Consider the following 20,005-nt stretch of genomic DNA (forward strand, 5'->3'; position numbering starts at 1 on the left):
ACATAGCAAAGCAGAAGTCTGCTTCTAAGTACTTGTACATGTCAGGTGTTTTAGGTACCTTTTCTCTTTCATAATTATCACTCTACGTATGTTGTTTTATCTCCATTTTCGGTTTGTGAAGGGGGGAGTGAGACTCAGAACAAAGTAACAAGCCCAAGGTTGTGTATATGTTAAGAGGCAGGGCTTGGATTTGGACCCGGGTCTGGCCATCAGTGTTATCATTATGGCATACTAGATTAATATGTGATATTATGCAATATTGAAATCTTCAGAGCGAAAAAATAATATTTTCTGAAAGAAATCTGACTAATTTTCATTAGTAGTTTGAGCGTCAGAAATCATCCTGCCGAAACGGGTGGGAAAACGGTGCCAGAGAAGTGATTTGCTTGCGACCAAATACATAAGGCACATTATACAAATCTTCTTGTCAATATCGTACTTCTAAATAAAGTATATTATGGTACTAAGACTATGTCAATTGGGTAATAAAAGAATAACAGGCAGTGAAATTTACCGTGGTTGATGTCCCTAATGTGATTATAAAAAGCTCTCTTAAAAGTATCAAACACAAGGTTGCAATAGTAACATCCTTCTAAGGGTGTGATTTCAATCTGATACACAGTGAGTGCCAAGTTAGGTGGAACTTTTAAGAATGTTCCAATTGCCTTTAGTTAGTTTTTATGAAATCATTGAAAAGCATTTAATAGGCAAGTGTCCGTTTCCCTCAGAGTTTATAGTCTACGATACTCTTTTCTAAATGAATAAAAACAGAGTTGAAAAGCCATTAATCTCCCACAAGGGTCTGTGAGAGTCTTGCAGTTAGGTATCATTATTGCCTCATTTACAAACCAGAATCCGCAGTGACTCCATAAGGTCACAAAACCAGCCAGTGTGGAAGCTGGGACTGGAACCGAGGTCTCCGGCCTGCTACCACTCCCAGGGAGCTGACCAATCATCACAGTTATTAACATCCCACTTGCCTCTTGCTACAAGCCATGAACGTAAATATTTTGTTGGCATTTTATCTTCACGCTCCCTATGTGCCAGGCTCCCTTTCTTCTTTCAGTTCCTTCTAATAACTCACGTTCCTGTCTGACCACATCGGCCTTCACTGTGAAAGTCACACGCCAAGCTGGCAAGGAGCACGTAAGCGTGTGGGGTTTACATACTTTCATTTTGATCTCAAGGCCTCTTCCAGACTTCCCTCTTTCTGTGTTGTGTGTACGTGTGTATATGCGGGCAGGTCTGTGTGTTATGGGGAGGATGGTGAGGAGTCGTTAAAAATGCATTGCGCTACATTAATATCCAATGCCTTTATCTGTATATTAGGAAACAGCACAACTGTATCGTTCTTTAAATAGTTTATGATATATTTGTCCACCCAATTTATCACAGGACTGTGGTTTATTTAATAAGTGACTCATCATCACAACCTGAAAGCCAGAATACTAGGTAGAGCATAAGTGTGGGGAGAATGTCACACACCTTCTCATATAGCCTCAGGTTAGAAGGCTTCATTTCAGAACGCAGAGTTTCTCTGTAGATTACAAATTATTTGCAGTTGCCCCCCCACCCCCCAACCCGGGCCTCTGTAAGAATATACAAATTGTCACAAAACATGAAATAATGTTACGGGAAAACATGCCCAAATTTAAGAAATCTGGCTTAGAATGCTCTGAAATGTTATTGCTAAATGAATCTTCGAAGAAAATGAATTCCTTTACTGGAACAAAAGTAATTTATTATGCGTTTCATGGGCGTCTGCCAAAAGGGTTACTAGCGATATGAAGATCTAATGGATATGAACTGAATACAGTCTGTTTGCTTTGTTCATGTTTAGATCTACCTGTTAATTTTTTCTGAAATTTTAATAACTTTAAAAAGCATCGACAAAGACAGGCGTTGGCATATGTGATAATTCATAATTCAGCTACCTATCGCACCAGACCCAGCACTTGGGATCTGTGGGACTGAGCACAGAGTATTTTATTGACTTCAGATTTTAAGAAAGATTTGAACAAATAAATGACAGGTATTGATCTCAGTGTACTGTTGCAGTCCTGTGAGTAAAGAGTTTCAAGTTAGTATCTGAGGATGTTCAAATGCCTGTTTACTTGCTGTGCTGCGGTTTTAGGTGTTGTTAGCATGGCCTGGTTTCACCAGAGCACACGTGCCAGAATCATATTTTTATCTTATTAAGTACAGACACTTTTAATTTAAAGCTCTGATTAAGCTTATTTGCTTGATTCGTGGTATAGCCTTAGTATGGTCTGCAGTTTAGTCTGGGGTTCACGGAGTAGCAGCTGGAAGGAAATCGATTCAGGCATCCAGGCACTAGCTCCAGCCCTATGTGTGACTGCAGTAAAGCTGCCAAGGTTTTGTAAAGCCTCTGTTTTCCTCCTACTAAAAGGGAAAAGTAATTCCTACCATCTGGTCCTTAAGAGCATTGTGTAGCATAAGTGGGAGATGCCTGCAGACCTCTTTGAAGCTCAAGGAGAACAGTATTATTTAAATATAATCTTGGAAGTTAATAGTGATGTGCTTTATTTGCATGGCATTTTTTTTTTTATCCCAAGGCATTAGAAATAAATCCTTACTTTCCTTTAAGAGATCTAGAGCTATTGTGTTAACAAAGTAACTACATTTTAAATAATTTTATTCTGATCGCCACAATTTTTCATTCCTTGTGACAGTACTTTCATAACGCTTTCTTGTAAATGCTGCTTGGTTCTCAGACCATGGTCTGCTTTTTCTGATTGAAATGGGGAGATGAGGATACTCATCCAATCTGAAAAACCAGTTGTTGTTGTTTTTAAATAAAAGATCATAATTTACCAGGTTTTGAATCTTTCCGCAGGATCCTTTGCCACCTAATTTGACAACTAGAATAGAGTCATCCATTTTGATTCATTTTAGAAGATAGACTTTTTCTTTAGAATGCTGGTGACTTCAAGTTGTGGGGCACCCCAGCCCCTGTCATTTATGTTTGTATGTTAACATTTTACTGATAGTCCCAGGGCACTCATAAACACTGGGCGTGCCTTTCATCACCGTGACAAACCTGGTATGGGTGCACAGATGCATGAAACAATGGGATCCTTTGCCCAGGTTAGATTGTATAGAATTGTCTTTACCTACTTGGAAAGGGCAGCGTCCTCGGGTCTGGATATAACCTGGGCTACTCAGGCCCAGAAGGGGCGTGAGGGCCCAAGGGGACAGCCAGTGAGTTCTCCATCAAAGAACTTGCTAGTTAAATTACAAGGAAATAAGTAAAATATTTTGCTAAAAACTGGGTCATTGGCTGCAGTGATCATGACTCTCCCTGCTTGTGAGAGAAGGCGCTATGTTCTCTTGCTTTGAGTTGTTACTGGAGACGGGTTTCACGGGTCCTGATGGAGACAGAACTCTTGTGTTTCTGTATCTTGTGCCACTTCCTAAACTATTAGTGAGTCACTTTTGTGTCTGGTCCTATGACCTCCATCCAAACTGCAATGAGTGTAGTTTTTAGGGTGGAAGTTAAGATTTATCTGAAAGTGTTTCTCCTTTGTTGGGATTAGTTTTTTTTTTTTTTTTTTAACTTGAGGCAGGCCGCTATAAAGCACTGCAAGAGCCTAACCTAGAGGTTACAAAAGCAGAGAAGAGAGCGTTGGCAGTGAGGGATGGCTGGCTTCCCCTCACACAAGAAAAAGCCGTAACCACAAGCTTACTTAGATGTGTAGGAAGGACAGATCAGAGGCCATGGAAGCCGACAGTCTGAATTCGAGTTAAAGAGGCAGTGTGATCATCATCAAAGTCTCATGCTCTGGGAATGATCACACACTCACCCTCAACCTGCCTGGGGTGCAGTGTTTTGTTTCTTCAGATCAAGGCTCCATCGAGAGAGATTATGGCATGGAGGACTAAACACACCCCAGTTGACTCCTTTTTGGTTTCCTTCCTCAAAAATGAAATTTATGTTTATAATTCATAAGCTAGAGGACCTGTGTTATTCTTCTGTGGGGTGGCTGTGTTCTGTAAGGGTTTCCTTAGCTCTGATGGGTTGCCCAGCCGACGCTGCCTTAGGAGGGGTCTCTGGGCCTGCCTGTAAGGGTGTGTGTGAAGTAGAGGCCGAGAAAGAGAACTGACAGGGTGGGTGAGCCCACTGTGAGCGGACACTGCTGGCCACTGACTCTACGAGTTTATCAGATCAGAAATCCTTGACTTTTCAGATATATGTCCGAAAATTATTCTCACAGGAAAAGAAAAACGTCCATGTGACCTACAGGTGAGCTGTGTCTGCTTCACAGGCTAGTGGATATTTTCCGTGTTCTGGCTGCAGCAGCCTGGTTGTCCCTGAAGTCATTTATTCCTTTAAGAGGGAGATTTCCAGCCCAGCTGCTCTGCCAGGTCTCCTACCTAGCCTGGCCTGGGTTCAGTGCTAAGCCCAGGCTGAGTCTGGTGCTGATAACACATTCTTTCAACAGGAAGTGCCTCCATTTTCAGTTGTCTGTAGGAGGGTGGAGGGCAGATAAGCTGTGAATGGAAACACAGAACAGATTTCGGCCCCACCCTCAGAATGTACTTTGATCAGAGAAAGAGCCAGGACCTCCGCCTGCCTGAACTGTCCACCAGAAGGAGGAAGGATGGTTCAGCTGTGGGCAATCTGAGGTGCTCCCCTCTGCCTCTGTCCAGAAACACTGGCTGGGTTAGATGGGTGTAGGTGAGTCATATACCTGCTTTTGCTGAACTAAAGTCCTTTCAAGGTTTCAACTAGTGTGGGAAAACATTAGCCAATTGAAATTTATGCTTGTAATTTTGTGTGCATGTCCTTGGGTGTAGGGTCTTAAGTTTTCTCTGATTTCCCCCCCAAATTGTACTGATCTTGATAGGTAGCTCTTGAATATACTAAAGAGGAAAAGACACTTAAGACGAACAATGATGTGACAAGCCAGGTTTCTAAAGGAGAGTTGTGCCAATTCTAGATTTCTTATATGGTTAGAATACTGGTTTTGAGTGTTTGGTGTTTAACTTACATGCAACCATGTTTCACGTGTACATGGCTGGCTAGGTTCCAACCGATGCTAGGTGGCATGGAGGTAGGTGACTTCAGGGGTACATGGCCCTTCTGGCCCTCCTTTCTCTCTGTTACTTCCTCCTCTCTGGTTCCTCTCTATTTTTTCCCCTGCTACTTTATGACTCTTTCCAGGCTGGCTCATCCCTCAAGTGCTTTTGCATCATATTTCTGGTGCTAATGTCTTCAACCTTCCCCAAAGTTAGACAGCACTACTCCTTTCAGTTAAAATTTTCCAAGGAAGGTATAGATGGCTGATAGATGGTCCCCTGGCCCTACCTCTCTTGGATTCCCCTGAAATACTTTCTCTTGTGCATAAATTTTACTGATGACATAGTTATATCCTTCTGTTTTTCATTTAACATTGCATTATAGGATTTTTCCCACTTTGCCACATGATCTTATTTTTAATAATTGCATCATAGTTCACTGAGCAGATGGACCTTGCTTTTCCAAACCATCTCGTATTATTCGGTATTAGATTATTTACGTGATTCCCACTATTGTAAATAACTGTGCCATGAATGTCTTCCCATGAGGAGCCTTTCCCTTCCTTTGAATTCTTTCCTTGTAAACACATCTCCAGAAGTGCAATTACAGAGCTCAGTAGGATATAAAGTTCTTGATGGCTCTGCTTAAGGCATGTACCAGAATATAGCTGCACCGGCCATGGATGAGGGGACTGGGGTTATCAGAGTCTCATCAGATCTTATCATGTGATTCATTATGTATCATTACATAAAATTTTTATTTTATTTTTATTGTATTTTTTTATTTAAGTAAGCCCTACTCCCAATGTGGGGCTTGAACCCATGACCCTGAGATCAAGAGTCTCATGCTCTAGGAGCACCTGGATGGTTCAGTGGGTTAAGTGTCTGACTTCAGCTCAGGTCATGATCTCTCAGTTTGTGAGTTCGAGCCCCGCGTTGGGCTCTGTGCTGACAGCTCGGGGCCTGGAGCCAGCTTCTGATTCTGTGTCTTCCTCTCTCTCTCTCTCTCTCTCTCTCTCTCTCTCTCTGCCCCTCCACCGCTCACGCTCGCGCGCGCTCTCTCTCTCTCTCAAAAATAAATGAACATTAAAAAAAAATTACCGACCGAGCCAGCCAGGTGCTCCATAAACATTTTATTTTTTATTGAGGTATGATTGACATACAAAAAAAAGCTGTGCACTGCAGTATTTCATGTTGAAATAGTCTATCCCCATCTACAAATAAGGGTCTCAGTTGTTGGGCACAAGCACATTTTTTTTTCTGAGAAAGTCAGATGTCACTTTTGATTTCAAATGAGCTGATGTTTTTCAGGTACTCATCACTCATGTAATTTGGGATTTGCCTGTCCTTTGACGTAGGAGTCATTTTTTTGACTGATCAAAGAAGACAATAGGTATTTCAGTTGGTAGCTGTTAGGATTATTGCTCAGGTGTTAAGAATAATGTTCAAGGTATTAGGATTTCTTTAATGTGGTTTATTTGAAGAAGGCCCATGAGCCTTTTGAAGGGCTAAAAAAGCACCTTGTTTTGTTTTGTTCTCTGAAGAGTTGTCAGTAACGATTAGAAGAAGGTCATTGCTGGGGCACCTGGGTGGCTCAGTCAGTTGAGTGTCCAACTTTGGCTCAGGTCATGACCTCATGGTTCGTGAGTTTGAGCCCTGCATTAGGCTAGATGCTGTCAGCACAGAGCCAGCTTCAGATCCTCTGTCTCCCCCTACCTGCCCCCTGGGCTCATGTTCTTCCTCAAAAATAAAATAAGCATTTGAAAAAAAAAAAGATGGTCATTGTTGAGGTGGTTTTCAGTTAGCTCTGAATGAGTTCCACCTTTGCTCCCACCAAGTGATGGTGGTAAGTCTCCCCAACCTGGCAAAGGTGGGGAGATTAAATTAGGTCTGTGCTCCTTAACAATAATAATAAAATAATACTAATAGTGCTGTTTGCTTCTGTCATTTTCCTGTTGTCAGATACTGTTGTAAAGGCTTTATGTATCTTAATGAATTGAGTTCTTGCAATAACCTCAGGATACAGATGCATCTTTTTTAGCTTCCATTTTCAAGGTGAGGAACCTGAGGCATAGAGAGGTTTAGATGAGGCCTTCTCGGTTACCTCTCCCACATTGTGCCCTTGCCCCTTTTGCTTAATCCTTCCGTTTCAGCTGGCTTTGCTTGAGAATGTGCCCTGCATGCCTCCCCTTCCGAATACCCTTTCCTCACCAGTAATAATGGCTTCCCTTGATGCTTACCATGGCAAGGCGCCATGCTGATGCTTTTGCAAACATTGAATTGTCACAGCCCTACTTGATGGGTGATGTGAGGGCTAGTTTCTAGTTTCCCCAGGAGGAGGCTCGGAGAGGTGACCTCACTCAGTAGGCGGCTGAAGCAGGGTAATGCTTGCAAGTCCGTCCATATTGGCCCCCAGCGTTGCAGGCTGCGTGTGGCCCACCCCCGGAATCCTTTCCCCTCTGTGGTTCCTTTTTTGACCTATTGCTCCCTTCCAATGTCTCAGCCACTCATTTATCATCTGTGATGGGCAGTTGACCATTCTTACTTTCAAGTATGTATGTGGCCTGGGAGCTCACCCAGGGAGCGTCTGTCTCTTTGGGCTCATAGATCCAGTGCCTGGCTCTCATAAACATCTTGCTAATGTTTCTTGTTGCTGACCTGTGGTGGTGACGACCCCTCTGCTATCTCAGCATGTCTGGCCATGTGAGGCGGGCTGCTTCCTGGGCCGATCCGGGTGGGTACCCTCTTTCTTTCAGAAAGGCTCGCTGTGGTGAAGTCAGATTTAGTCAGAGAAATGCACATGTGCTTTTTTTCTGGGAATAGGTAGATCAATATGGAATTGGGTGTGACCCATCACTTATAAGTGCATCCACTCTGCTGGTTGTATGATAGCTCCTTTCTAAAATGCGGAGTAATGGAGTATCACCCTTTTGTTTATTTTTTGGGGGGATTAAATCTGGGTCCGTGATGGGTTTGCTCATAGTGGAGTTTCTGGAATTAATGACAAAAGTTACTTTACCCTATTTATATGGGTAACCAAATCCATAGTTTTGTTGGTGTGTTTGACAGGATTATTTCAGCTATTTCAAATTCTAAGTTTTTGACATCTCAGTGACTTTGTGAAGTTTGCTTTCTTATGTACCCAAAGCCCTTAGTTTAAGTCTTATGTTAAAATGTTAATTAATTAATCCATTTTTAAAAAATGTTTATTTATTTTTGAGAGAGAGCTTGAGCACGCAAGAGTTGGGGGTGGGACAAAGAGAGAAGGACAAAAGATCCAAAGCAGGCTCTGCACTGACAGCAATGAGCCCAACGCAGGGCTCGAACTCACCAACTGTGAGACATGACCTGGGCCAAAGTCAGTTGCTTAACCGACTGAGCTACCCAGGTGCCCCTAAGTTTATGTTAATTTAAAAAGAAGTTTGAGTGTGGCAGTACTGTTGTCGCTGCATTTTTACAAACCCACCTTTTTGCCAGGAAAGGGGTGGATTGGTTAGCTGTGAGGGGCTGGCTTTGGTCTGTCCATTTGGGAGGAAGTGGAGATGGGCAGATAGGAAGTCCCATGGCCAGACCCTCCTTCCCAGCCTCATGTGGTTATTGTGAAGATTGGAGAGAAAAACAAGATTTTTTTTTCCAGAAAGGCCCCCGAGTGGAGCCAAGGGGGCTCAGCATACCTTTCATTCAGTTCAGCCTGTGTCTGGTGCCCCGTGTTTCTCTGAAGGAGATATAACACCAGCTCAGCCAGACAAATGGATGTTTTGAAAAGCACAAAACATGCTAGCTGTGTCAAAAAAAAAATATCCAGTAATTTGTGGGATTAAACCCTGAAAGCTAGGAAGAAATAATGAACTTCAGAGCTTTCTAGAAGGAAAAAGCCATGATTTAAGTATGGGATCATGGCTACATTTTAATTTTTTATTATTTTATTTTTATTTTTTTAACGTTTTTATTCACTTTTTGAGAGACAGAGAGAGGCAGAGTGCAAGCAGGGGAGGGGCAGGGAGTGAGGGAGACACAGAATCTGTAGCAGGCTCCAGGCTCTGAGCTGGAGCTCGATGCGGGGCTCAAATCTATGAACCGCGAGATTATGACCTGAGCCAAAGTCGGCCGCTTAACCGACTGAGCCACCCAGGAGCCTCTATCTTTATTTTTTAATTAACTTTTTACTTTGAAGTGATTTTAGGTTTACAAAATCACTTCAAAGTAAGTTACAGAGGTCATGCAGAGGTCTACTGTACCCCTTGGCTCAGTTTCCCCAGATGCCAGCCTTGGGTTTCCATGATGCTTTCATCCAGACCGTGGAAGCAGCATTGGTCCATTAACTGACACAAGGCCCTGTCCCCTAGGTGTCCTCAGACCTGACACCTTAGGCAGTTCTTCTGAGCTTGCTCTGGGCTCTGATACTTTCTCAGTGAGCCTCATTCAGCAATTGTGTGACAGTAAGGCCAAGTTCCAGGCTATCAGGCCTAAGACCACAGAGGTGACTGCCCTTCTCAGTGGGGTGGTGCCACATCTTGTCACTGGGATGCTGGCCTGTGGCCCCTCTGTAGCCACAGTGGCTTACATTCTTTCTCCAAAAAGGTGTGGGCTTGCTTGAGAGAGTAGTGGTCTTTCCTCTTGTCTTTTTCTCTTTGGAAGGAAATGAGGGCCCTGTGGATGGGGTGGTTAGCATTCAGTTGGAAGGAAGTCTGGTTCGTGCAGACTTCTAAGCTATGCCAGCTGTCACTGTACCCTGTTCTTTCCCCTGGAACCCTGCGTGTTCTCTTGTGTCCTTATAGATCTTGTAAGTCCTTATCTAAGTGTAGCATGCATACAAATCCCAAGGGAAACACAGCTGTGTTTCCTGTACCTGGCAGGAGGGGACAGCGGAATGTTCTGCAGGTCTAAGTTGTGGCTGATGCATGTGTGTGGGCTGAGTTCCGACACCAGAGGGGGCATGTTCTAGAACTCAGAGTGGTGAAGGATGAGGCAGGAAGACATGTTGTGTTGACATGTTGGGGCTTCTCAACCTCTGGGGGCACTGTGTGTGGACGGGGCACTGTCTTTCTGGGTGTTGTTGATGTCACTGACCCCTGTCCAGGCCACACCCAGGAGCCATGCCTGGGGACCATGCTAGTCATGGCTAGATTTTTTTTAAAGTGTTTATTTATTTGGGAGGGGAGGGGCAGAGAGAGGGAGGAAGGAAGAGAGAAAATCCCCAGCAGGCTCCATGCTCAGCACAGAACCCGATGTGGTGCTCGATACCACAAACCAAGAAAATGACCTAAGCCAAAGTCAAGAGTCAGACGCTCAACCGACTGAGCCACCCAGGTGCCCCATGCTTAGAATTTTTTAAAAAAGTCAAATGCAACTGTTTTCTTAAACTGTAGTCTAAACATGATTTTAGTTATTTTGGTTTGATTCTACTAAATTATACCATGTTTTCTATTTGGCCTTTCTCATTTGGATGGAAGGAATGAATGAAACAAGAGGAGTGATCTTTTGTTTCAACAAATGATTGCCACCACCATGACAGATATAAGATGTTAGCATTTTCTTTATAATGTGGTCTGCCTTCAAAATGGCCGGTTCTCCTTGAAAAGAATTCAGGTAAATGCGGTAGATACTAAACCTGTGTACACGTGGGTTCATTTTCCATGAAGTCAGTGCTCAAAAATTTCATTTATCATGCCTCGCTGAGCTGTGTGGCTTTCCATATTAGACTTTGGCATAACTGCTAAGGTTGTAGCTGTGCTGTGTGTGTGCCGGGGCGGGGGGTGGTGGTGGTGGGGGGCTCCGCATTTTCTCTTTTGAAATGATTAGATTGTGTGGGCGTCATTAAGACCTACTTACCTAGGCGGTGTGGTTTGTTTCACTGCCAGAGAGCTGAGAGTTTGGTACTTTTTACAAATAGGCCTCCTGCAGTTCCTTTTTCCTACCTTTGTCCAGCTGTGCATCTTGCCAGGAATTACTGCTGTGAGTTCTCAAGTTCACAGGAGAATGTTTCTAAGAGTTTACGTGGCCAGGGGTAGGTCAGTGGCACCATGCAACATGGTGGGCAGCTCTTGCCTGGGCCCCCCTGCCCATCTCCTTTGTCTCCATGTGCTTAGCTTGCAAGATGGTGCCGCCTGACAGATTGATCGATAACTGTCTCTCCCCTTCTCTTTCCCCCTCTATCCCTCTCTTCCGCCAGGCGGGCACCTCAGTGATGTCTGGCGCGGGAGAGAGCACTAATCCTGAGAACAGCGAGCTCAAGTACTCAGGTCAAGATGGGTTGTACATAGGCGTCAGCCTGGCCTCTCCGGCCGAAGTCACATCCTCGGTGAGACAGGATTCCTGGTGCGCCCTCGCCCTGGCCTGAGCCCGCTGCGGGGATTTTGTCAAGCCGTCCAGACCAGGGCGAGTATGCTGACAGAACATTCCTCTGACGCGTGATTTCCGTGCCTTTATTTCGAAAGAGATGTATTTCCCAAGAGGCTTGCTCTGCCTTACCACCCTGCCCCTGACTCTGAAGAGCCAGAGAGAAGATGGAGGGCTTCCAGGGAAGGGCCAGTGCAGCCCACAGCACGTCACCTCCTCCTGGACACGGCCACTTCCAGCCAGCCTGCCTCTGGGTGTGCCGGGGGATCTGACGTCCTCTGTGCCACTTCCAGAAACTGGGACTAGGACCGGGGCCTTGCCTGCTAAGGAATATTGAGAGATTTTTTTTAAAAAAGGGTTTTATGTGTATTGCCCCAAATCATGTGCTTCTTCTGATCGGTTTTGGTTATTCCAGAATTTCTTCGTACCTTTTCCACACCTGAATTTCACGTGCTTTCATGGAGAAGACCGTTTGAGGCCATTTGGTACACACCTCTGGAGGCTGAGTCAGTTCGTGAGGTTTCTCGTCAAAAATATTACTCCGTGTGCAAGACTGCATTATGACTTAACGTACACTGTGACTGATGTCTCAAAGTTCACATTGTGGGACTGACCTGAGGTCAGTCGGGATTTGTAAACAGGGTAGCAAACAAGATATTTTTCTTCCATGTAAACAATAATTTTTTTAAAAAGTGCAATTTGCGTTGCAGCAATCAGTGTTAAATCATTTGCATAAGATTTAACAACATTTTTTATAATGAATGTAAACATTTTAACTTAATGGTACTTAAATAATTTAAAAGAAAAATGTTAACTTAGACATTCTTATGCTTCTTTTACAACTACATCCCATTTCTATATTTCCAGTTGTTAAAGAGAAATATTTCAAGAACAAATCTTCTCTCAGGAAAATTGCCTTTATCCATCTGTTAAGAATTTTTATACAAAAACACCAGTATCCCCTCTTTATTTTACTGTGGAATTTGTGCTGGAAAAAATTCAACAAAACTTTACTACCTAACAGATAACATTTGTAAATACTCTAGGCATCTGTGCACACTACGATGAAGTCTATCGTGTGACTGACCCACAGGCAGGTTGGTTTACATTACATTTTTTAAGAATGGGATGTCCTATGGAAACCTATTTCACCAGAGTTTTAAAAATAAAAAGGGTATTGTTTTGTCTTCTGTACAGTGAGTTCCTTCCCTTTTAGTTTCATTTTGATACTGTATGTGGCTAGAGACACGCCTATAAAACAAGCGCATGTGATGTTTGCAAATTGCCTGTTGGCTTTCCTTTCAACGAATTGTCCTTTTGGAGCTGCTTTATACCTTGGTTTATTTGAAGTTGGCACATGGAGTCCGTTAGCATCTTCAATTTGCACTGGGGACAACTTTTATAAGTGGAAAGGACCCAGTATTATATGGCTGTCTGAGATTGTAAGCATTCTATTTAGGACTAATCCCTAAAAACATTTAAAAAGTCTAGAGTTTCTTTCCCTCTGAATGAAATATACTCTAAGACCCAGCAACAGAATGGTTTTCCTTTCTAGTTCCTGCTTTTGCAAAGTGCCACCAAGCCTCCACATTCACCTGAGGTTGAAGTCCTTAACGCTCAGCAGAAGAGGGAAAAGGATCTGAACAGTCTTGGGTTTCAGAAAACCGGGAGACTGTTTCATAACTCAATGGTGGCATTTCATTTTGGCTCCTTAAGTGTGGGGGCACTTCTTACTTCTTTTCGTGTATGATTATAGTTATTCTGTGGGAGCCCGTCTGAGTCTTTCAAGAGAGAGGAAGTCTTGCTTTGTGGTGGGTTGTATTGCCAGTGAGACCCAAGGCTGGGGAGTGTGTGTGTCTGGGGAGGTCCCTGAAGCCCACACACACTGTACAGCGGGCTAGAGCAACGGTCTTGGTGTGGAGTCAGACCATTAGGCTTGAGGTCCCTGCTCTGCACACAGGAGGTCTGTGGCCTTGGGCAAGTTGTCCCATTCTCATTTTCCTCACCTGTAAAATAGGGCCAATTAACATATAACTCCTAGGATAGTCCATGTGAAGTGCCTAGAGCAGTGCCTGGCATGTAGTAAGCACTAAGAGTTGACTTTGAAGGGGGAGTGACAGGAGCTCTTACCACATGAGGGTTTTGAATGTCTTACTCCCTGTGGGGTATGAGGGTCTGGTGCCCCTTGGCTCACTTGCACTGCTTGAAAAAAGCTGGGGTGAGTGAAATGAGGGATCCCCAGCTCAAGGGATGGCAGAGATGGAGGGAGGGAGCACCCTTGGGAGACACCAGTCTCAGTTTGGCTTTTACAGAACAGGGTTGGTGTGACAGCAGAAGAAAATCATTATCCCGACTGACGCCTTTTTTCCCTCCTCCCTTTTATGGTTCTCGGTTCTCATTACTTTGAGTGCTTTCTGGTGGGTTGGGAGTTGTTAAGAGTTAACATGCTCTGATTGGAAAATGAATTTTTCTTATTGGGGCTTCCAAATAATCTTTTTTCTGGGGGTGGTCTCAGATGTTGCTCCTTCCAAACCTAAGACAACATTGGGTTCCTAAGGCTCTGGTTTTTTGTTGTTGTTGTTGTTGTTGTTTTTAAATATAATTCTTTCCCCTCTGTGTTCTGGCTTTCATGAAATAAATTACAAGGGTCAGAACAAGGGGAAATGGGGCTTCTTGTCCTAACACAACAAAATCCCTTAATCTGGGGCCTTTTCGATCATAACTTTCTCACCTGTGATTGCATAAAGAAGCTTGATAATTTTGTTTTTAATTTTTAATATTTTTATTTATTTTTGAGAGACAGAGCATGAGTGGGAGAGGGGCAGAGAGAGACAGAGACAGAATCCGAAGCAGGCTCCAGGCTCTGAGCTGTCAGCACAGAGCCTGGTGCGGGGCTGGAACTCACCAACCACGAGATCGTGACCCGAGCTGAGGTCAGACGTTCAACCCACTGAGCCACCCAGGGGCCCCTCAAAAGGGAGTGCATTTAAATAGATGGTGCACTTCAGCTTAAAATCTTCAGACACATTTCTGTGGGTTGCAGAATTCCTGTCCTCTGTCACCATGGCTGATTTTAGTCCGTCTTACATAACTGAAGGCTCTGTCTGGGGTCTCTCTTCGGGGTCACTTTGTGTTGTTTCCTGGTGCCTATGGGAGAGTCAGGAAAGCAAAGGGAGCCATTCATTTCCCCCTGCAAATAAATTAACTTGTTGCTCATGGGGAGTGTTTTCCCCTGTCCTTGGGAAATTTGATGTAATTTCAGATCATAGATAAATTGACTGTTAGGAGGGCAATACAGCATGTGTCTGGTGGCCATGCCAGATTCCAGGCTGCTTTTAATTGGGGGCAGTGTGGTAGCTTTGCTGCCTTAAGTTCTATGTACTGGCATTTTCCATGGGGTCTTCAGATCCTGTGACTCTGAGAAGGAGATAATAGGTGTGTGTATAAGCGAGGCAAGATGGGGGAGCAGGGATCAAACATTCACGCAGGGTAAGGCAGCTCTTGCTGATTAAAATGCATTTTGTTTCTGGTCTGAAATGTCAAGTCAGCTTGGCAAGACTCCTTATCTATCCTCTGTTGTTTGGAAGCTTTAATGGGCAGTAAGGTATGAATCTGATTATTTTAAATGAGAAACAAATATTGATAAATTTGCTAGACCACATCTTTCAAAACAGGGTCTGTGGTAAAAATTTGGTACCTACAGCTCTGGCCACTTGAGGCTTCGAGATGGATCCTGTGCTGCTTGAATCTTTAGCTGCAGTTGAAGCAGACTCTTCTGCTGTGGTCCCTGGAGGTGGTGGGGGGTGGTGGGGGGTCAGGGAGAAGGTGGTAGTCACCTGTAGGACCTGCAGAGGAAAAGAATCACATGGTGTCTTCAGTTGGTTCAAATGTAAGCTATTAGTAGGCTGAAAGCCTAAGTAAATTCATAGGGACTTTGGATAAAATAAATTATGGTTGATACTTACAAATAGCTTCTAAAGGAAAAAGTTAGGATGTTGCAGATACACATCGAACCTCTGAGTTAGACGTTAGAGCAAGCGACCACGCTCCCACCAAGGACACTGGCATCTCCCACGTCTGCACTGGAGAACTGGTGGGTGAGGGGGTCTGCACAGCTCTTCCTGCCCAGTAGCCGGCACAGGGAAGTGAGCGTTCCACAGCTGATGTCACTGTTTTAGTTCAAGAGATACTTATTTTGCTTGGAACCTTTTTTTGTGTTTTTGCTTGTTTTTAAAGAATCAACTTTTAAAAAATGGCTACAATATAGCAATTAAAGGTGAAATAATGTTTAATTAGTGGAAGGGCTTATATTTCAGTCATCAGCGGTTCGCTTTGGCAAAGACGTTTCCTCTCTCTGGACCTCAGTCTCTGGATCAGCCATAAAATGGAGAAATCAGGCAGCAAGGTTGCTCACAGATTCCTTCCATCTGCATTCGCTGCCCACGGTCTCTTGTGTAGATTACATGCAAGGGTGATGGTGGGTTTGTGGGAAGCTGGTGGACCTGGAATGTCCTTCTAGCTCTCTTCTGGGTCCCTCACCACCTCAAGTCTTGATCTGTGGAGGCCACGTCCTCCTGTTGCTTCAGACCGCAGAGGGGGAGAATCCTGGTCGTATTCGTGAACTTAGGGGCTTTGTGAGAGGTGCTGCCCCACCCCCGATGCCAAACCTGCTTGGTCTGGGGCCCCTGATATAAAACTTATACAGCGATACGGACCCAGACCGGAAAATGGAAACGTCTGGCAGCTGAGCAGTCCACAGAACAAGGAAAAAACAGCTTTGCTTTGCTTGGCCCATTGCTTCAATATCTTGTAGTTGGTTTTTTATTTCTTGGAAACAACCAACTTTTCATTGTTGTTTGCCTTCTGTGTCTTCTCTTTAGCCATTAGGAGTTTTCCTCCCTGTCTCTCCACCCCTTCCCTGGCTTTTACTCTTATTTTTGTGAATTCAGTTCCTTTAACACTCCAAGACTAGTCTAAAACAGTAATAGCAAATATTTATCTAGCGCGATGCACCAGTTTCTATACAAAGTGCTGCATGTATGTCGATTTATGTAATCCTCATACCAGGTGAATGAAGTGGTGCTGTCCCCATTTTACAGATAGTGTCTCCAGAGGCACAGAGACGTTAAGGTTACAAGGTGGCACAACTGGAATTTGAGTCCCAGCAGTCTGGCAGTCCGGCTCCAGAGCACATGTTCTTAATCTCTCCGCCATATTGTCTTTTCATCTTGATTTAAAGGAGAAGAAATTGAAGAATGCAGAAGGGAAGCCAGGACTGCCTGAGAATTAAGGCTAGGTTTTTTCATCTCTCCCCTAGCATCTCAGAGATAGTTGTGATTCGCAGCACAGGTATGCCCAGGCTAGATGGAAGACCCCTTGTCAATGTCTGTTTGTTCCTATTACAGGTTTCTTTAGAATGTGGACGGTAGTGTGTAGTTGTTAGCTGTACAGTCATGAGTTTGGAGGTGTTGTGCGGTGTAGGAGCAATTCGCTTGCCTTCTTTTCACAGAACTTCAGGTAAGGCTTCTTATGCTCTTACCTAGCTTGAAAGATTAAGGTAAACCATTTTGCAAAGTATAACAAGGCAAAATTATTAATTGTAGTTGAAACTGCACATGAGAGAACAAGGAATACTTCATTATGGTGTCAAATCTTTCTATGCTTGGTTGTGCCAAAGAATTTTTTTCGGAAAAAAACTTGTGCAAGATGTTGGCGGTGATGTCTTAGGCTTTATCTTTTTAAATAAGTGTTCGTGGTGCTTACGTCATTGTTGCTGTTATTATTTTGATAAGTGTGCATTACTAATGATGCTCTCTGTCAAGAGTTCTCAAACTTCTGTTTGCTTGAGAATCATGCATAGTGTTTGTTAAAATTGCAGAGCCCTTGACTCCTTCCCCAGAGAATCTGACTCTTCAGGTCCTGTGTGAGGCTGAAAAATGCTTTTATTTTTTTTTTTGGCTTTGCATTAATTAAAAATTCTTGAATAGTACAAAATTTGAAAGTTATAAAATGCCCTTCTAACCCCTGCTCTAACAGGCCACTCTGTTCTTCTCCCAGATGTAACTTCTTATTTCTTGTATTGATTATACATATTGACTGTCGGTGCATACACAAGCATATGCAAATATATATACTCGTTTTTTTGTTTGTTTTTTACACATGTGGTAGCATACTACACACATTGCATTTTGCTTTTTGCACTTAGTATATCTGGGTAGTTCATTATTTAATCAATGCCCTATTGAACATTTGTTTCCAATCTTTTGCTTTTCGAGTACTGCTGCAATTATTATCCCTTATCTGTGTCATTTCACTCATATGCAAATATACCAATGAGATGAGTTTCTAGAAGTGGTATTACTGAGTCAAGGGGTATCTCTACTTTTAATTTTGATAGATATTGCCAAATTGGTCTTACAGAGGTTGATCCAATTTGCACTCTCATAGGCAGTGTGCAAGAGTGCGTGTTTTCCCTTAGCCAAATGATTTTGTTATCCTTCTGATCTTTGTCATTTTCACATCTGAGTTTTGTTTTGCATTTATCTTGTTGTGAATGAGGTTGAACATCTTTTCCTATGATTAAGAGCCTTGTGTAGTTCCATTTATGTGAACTCTGCCTGATTCTGTTCATATTCTTTACCTATTTTTTTTCTATTGGGTTATTGGTTTCATTGATTTGAGAAGCTCTTTGCATATGAAGGACATTAGCCTTTTGTCTGAAATATACTTTAAAGATATTTATTCCTGGTTTTTCATTTGACTTTGTTTATACTTTAAAAAAAATTATGATGATCTTTTCTTTTGTAAAGGTATTTCAGTTTATCAATCTTTTCTTTTATGGCTTTGGAATTTTGTATAATATTTAGGAAAGCCTTCTCACTGTTAAGATTATTTTTTTAATCCTATGTTTTTTTCTAGTACTTTCATGGTTTTGCTTTTGAGGTTTACATTTTGTTTCCATCTGGAATTTTTGTTTTTGGTGGTTGTAACATGTAGAGTATATATTTAACCTTATATTTTTCCAAATGGCAACCAAATTGTCCTAGCATCATTTCCCGAATAATCCATTTACCTCCCACTGATTCAAAATGGGAATTAAAAAAATATGTAAATTCTCATATGTACATGTATTCTTGTATAAATTCTTATGTGGATATATATAATATAAATTTTTATATATATTTGGCTCTATTTCTGGATTTTTCTATTTTGTACCAATGATCTCTTTATTCATGCTTTGATACCAAATTTCTTTGACTATTCAATATAGAGAGAGGGCTAACCCCTTCTCATTAATCTTTTAAGAAATGAGAAATTGATCACATTTTCACTTATTTATTTTCCATATAAACTTTAGAATTGACTTGTTCAGTTTTTAAAAATCCTTTTGGTATTCCTATTGGAATAATATTAAAATTTTGAATTAATTTAGGGAGAATTAATATCTTAATTTTGTTAAGTCTTCCTGTCCAAGATGAAGTATCTTTTCATTTGTTTAGATATTCTTTGTGTCCCTCCGCATTTTAAACTTTTCATTTAGATCCTGTGCATATTTCCAGTTAAGTTTATCCCCAGGTGTTTCACACTTTCTGCTATTAGTCTAATTTTTCGAATTGGTTGTTACATCTGCTAAGTGTATATTAAGCTTGTTTCCAAGAATCATCCTGAATTTTCATACCTTTTTTGGTTGATTCTCTTGTGCTTTCTGGGGCGATATGCAGTTTCTATTTGCATTGCTGGCGGCTTGGGTGTTGGTGGGAAGCCCTGCTCTTGGTATTACTTGGATAAGGAAATACATACCTTCTAATGTACTTCTTCACTTAAACCGTAGATTCATTTAACTTTAGAGATGGAAGAGACCTGGCTGAGGTCCAGTGGAGGAAATTGAATCTTAAGAGGTTAAGTCCTGCTAGCCAGTGTGGACCCTGGGTTTCCAGACTCTTGACTCAGTGGTCTTGGCTCTGGCTGGGCTAGGCTGAGAGGTCACTAAATGAAACTCGAGACCCAAACACTGTGAGCAAAAGTTTGACTTTTGGCAGAGGTTAGTAACTTCTACTACTCTGAGCATTGCTTCATTAATCAGTTTAGGAATTAACAAACTACTGAGACTTAGGCCAGTAAAGTTTTTTCAAAGATTGCATATGTCCCCAGACACCAACTTTGAGTTACCTCCAGGGAATAGCACAAATGACCACTGGTCTCCAATGAATCATCAGGCTGCATTTGCTGGAATAAATGAAAGCATTGTGAGAGCAGGAAATCAGGACAAACACCTACACTTGCTAACCCAAACAGCTTCCCTTTCTTAGCCCCTGGAGATCACTTATCACCAAATGGACAGATACACTCTGCAAAGTTTTTGTAGGCCTCACAGCTTGTAAATAAGAGACTGCATTCTTTATGCTGCCTTCTTGTTGAATCTGGCAAAGGGAAGATCTCTGACTCCAATCAGCTGGTCAATGACCAGTAGCTAGGCTGGCTGAGAGTGATGACTCCAGTCAAATGAGCTTTGTAAACCCACTATATTGAATTCAGAGCACCCTGTATTTTTAAAACACAAGTCGTCCTAGTCATGGAAAATCATCTTGGGAACACCGGTTATATATTACCTATCATTTATAAAGCC

At 42.6% G+C, this 20,005-nt stretch overlaps 1 protein-coding gene across 6 annotated transcripts in view; it reads left to right on the forward strand.

Annotated features, from left to right (window-relative positions):
* GATA6 (GATA binding protein 6) overlaps positions 1 to 20,005 on the forward strand; it is a 148,336-nt gene that overhangs the window by 19,393 nt on the left and 108,938 nt on the right. For 3 of the 6 annotated variants that reach the window (XM_023241810.2, XM_023241809.2, XM_045041772.1), the window contains exon 7: positions 11,213 to 12,573. The exons of 2 other annotated variants lie outside the window; for them this stretch is intronic. In XM_023241810.2, the coding sequence (XP_023097578.1) occupies positions 11,213 to 11,380 (168 nt within the window). In that variant the 3' untranslated portion in view covers positions 11,381 to 12,573. Of the gene's footprint in view, positions 1 to 10,493; positions 10,630 to 11,212; positions 12,574 to 20,005 lie in introns of those variants that run through there. One more of the 6 variants, XR_002737294.2, reaches the window with a different exon arrangement.

The sequence above is a fragment of the Felis catus genome, chromosome D3 (assembly GCF_018350175.1).
Source record: "Felis catus isolate Fca126 chromosome D3, F.catus_Fca126_mat1.0, whole genome shotgun sequence".
Taxonomy (NCBI): Eukaryota; Metazoa; Chordata; class Mammalia; order Carnivora; family Felidae; genus Felis; species Felis catus.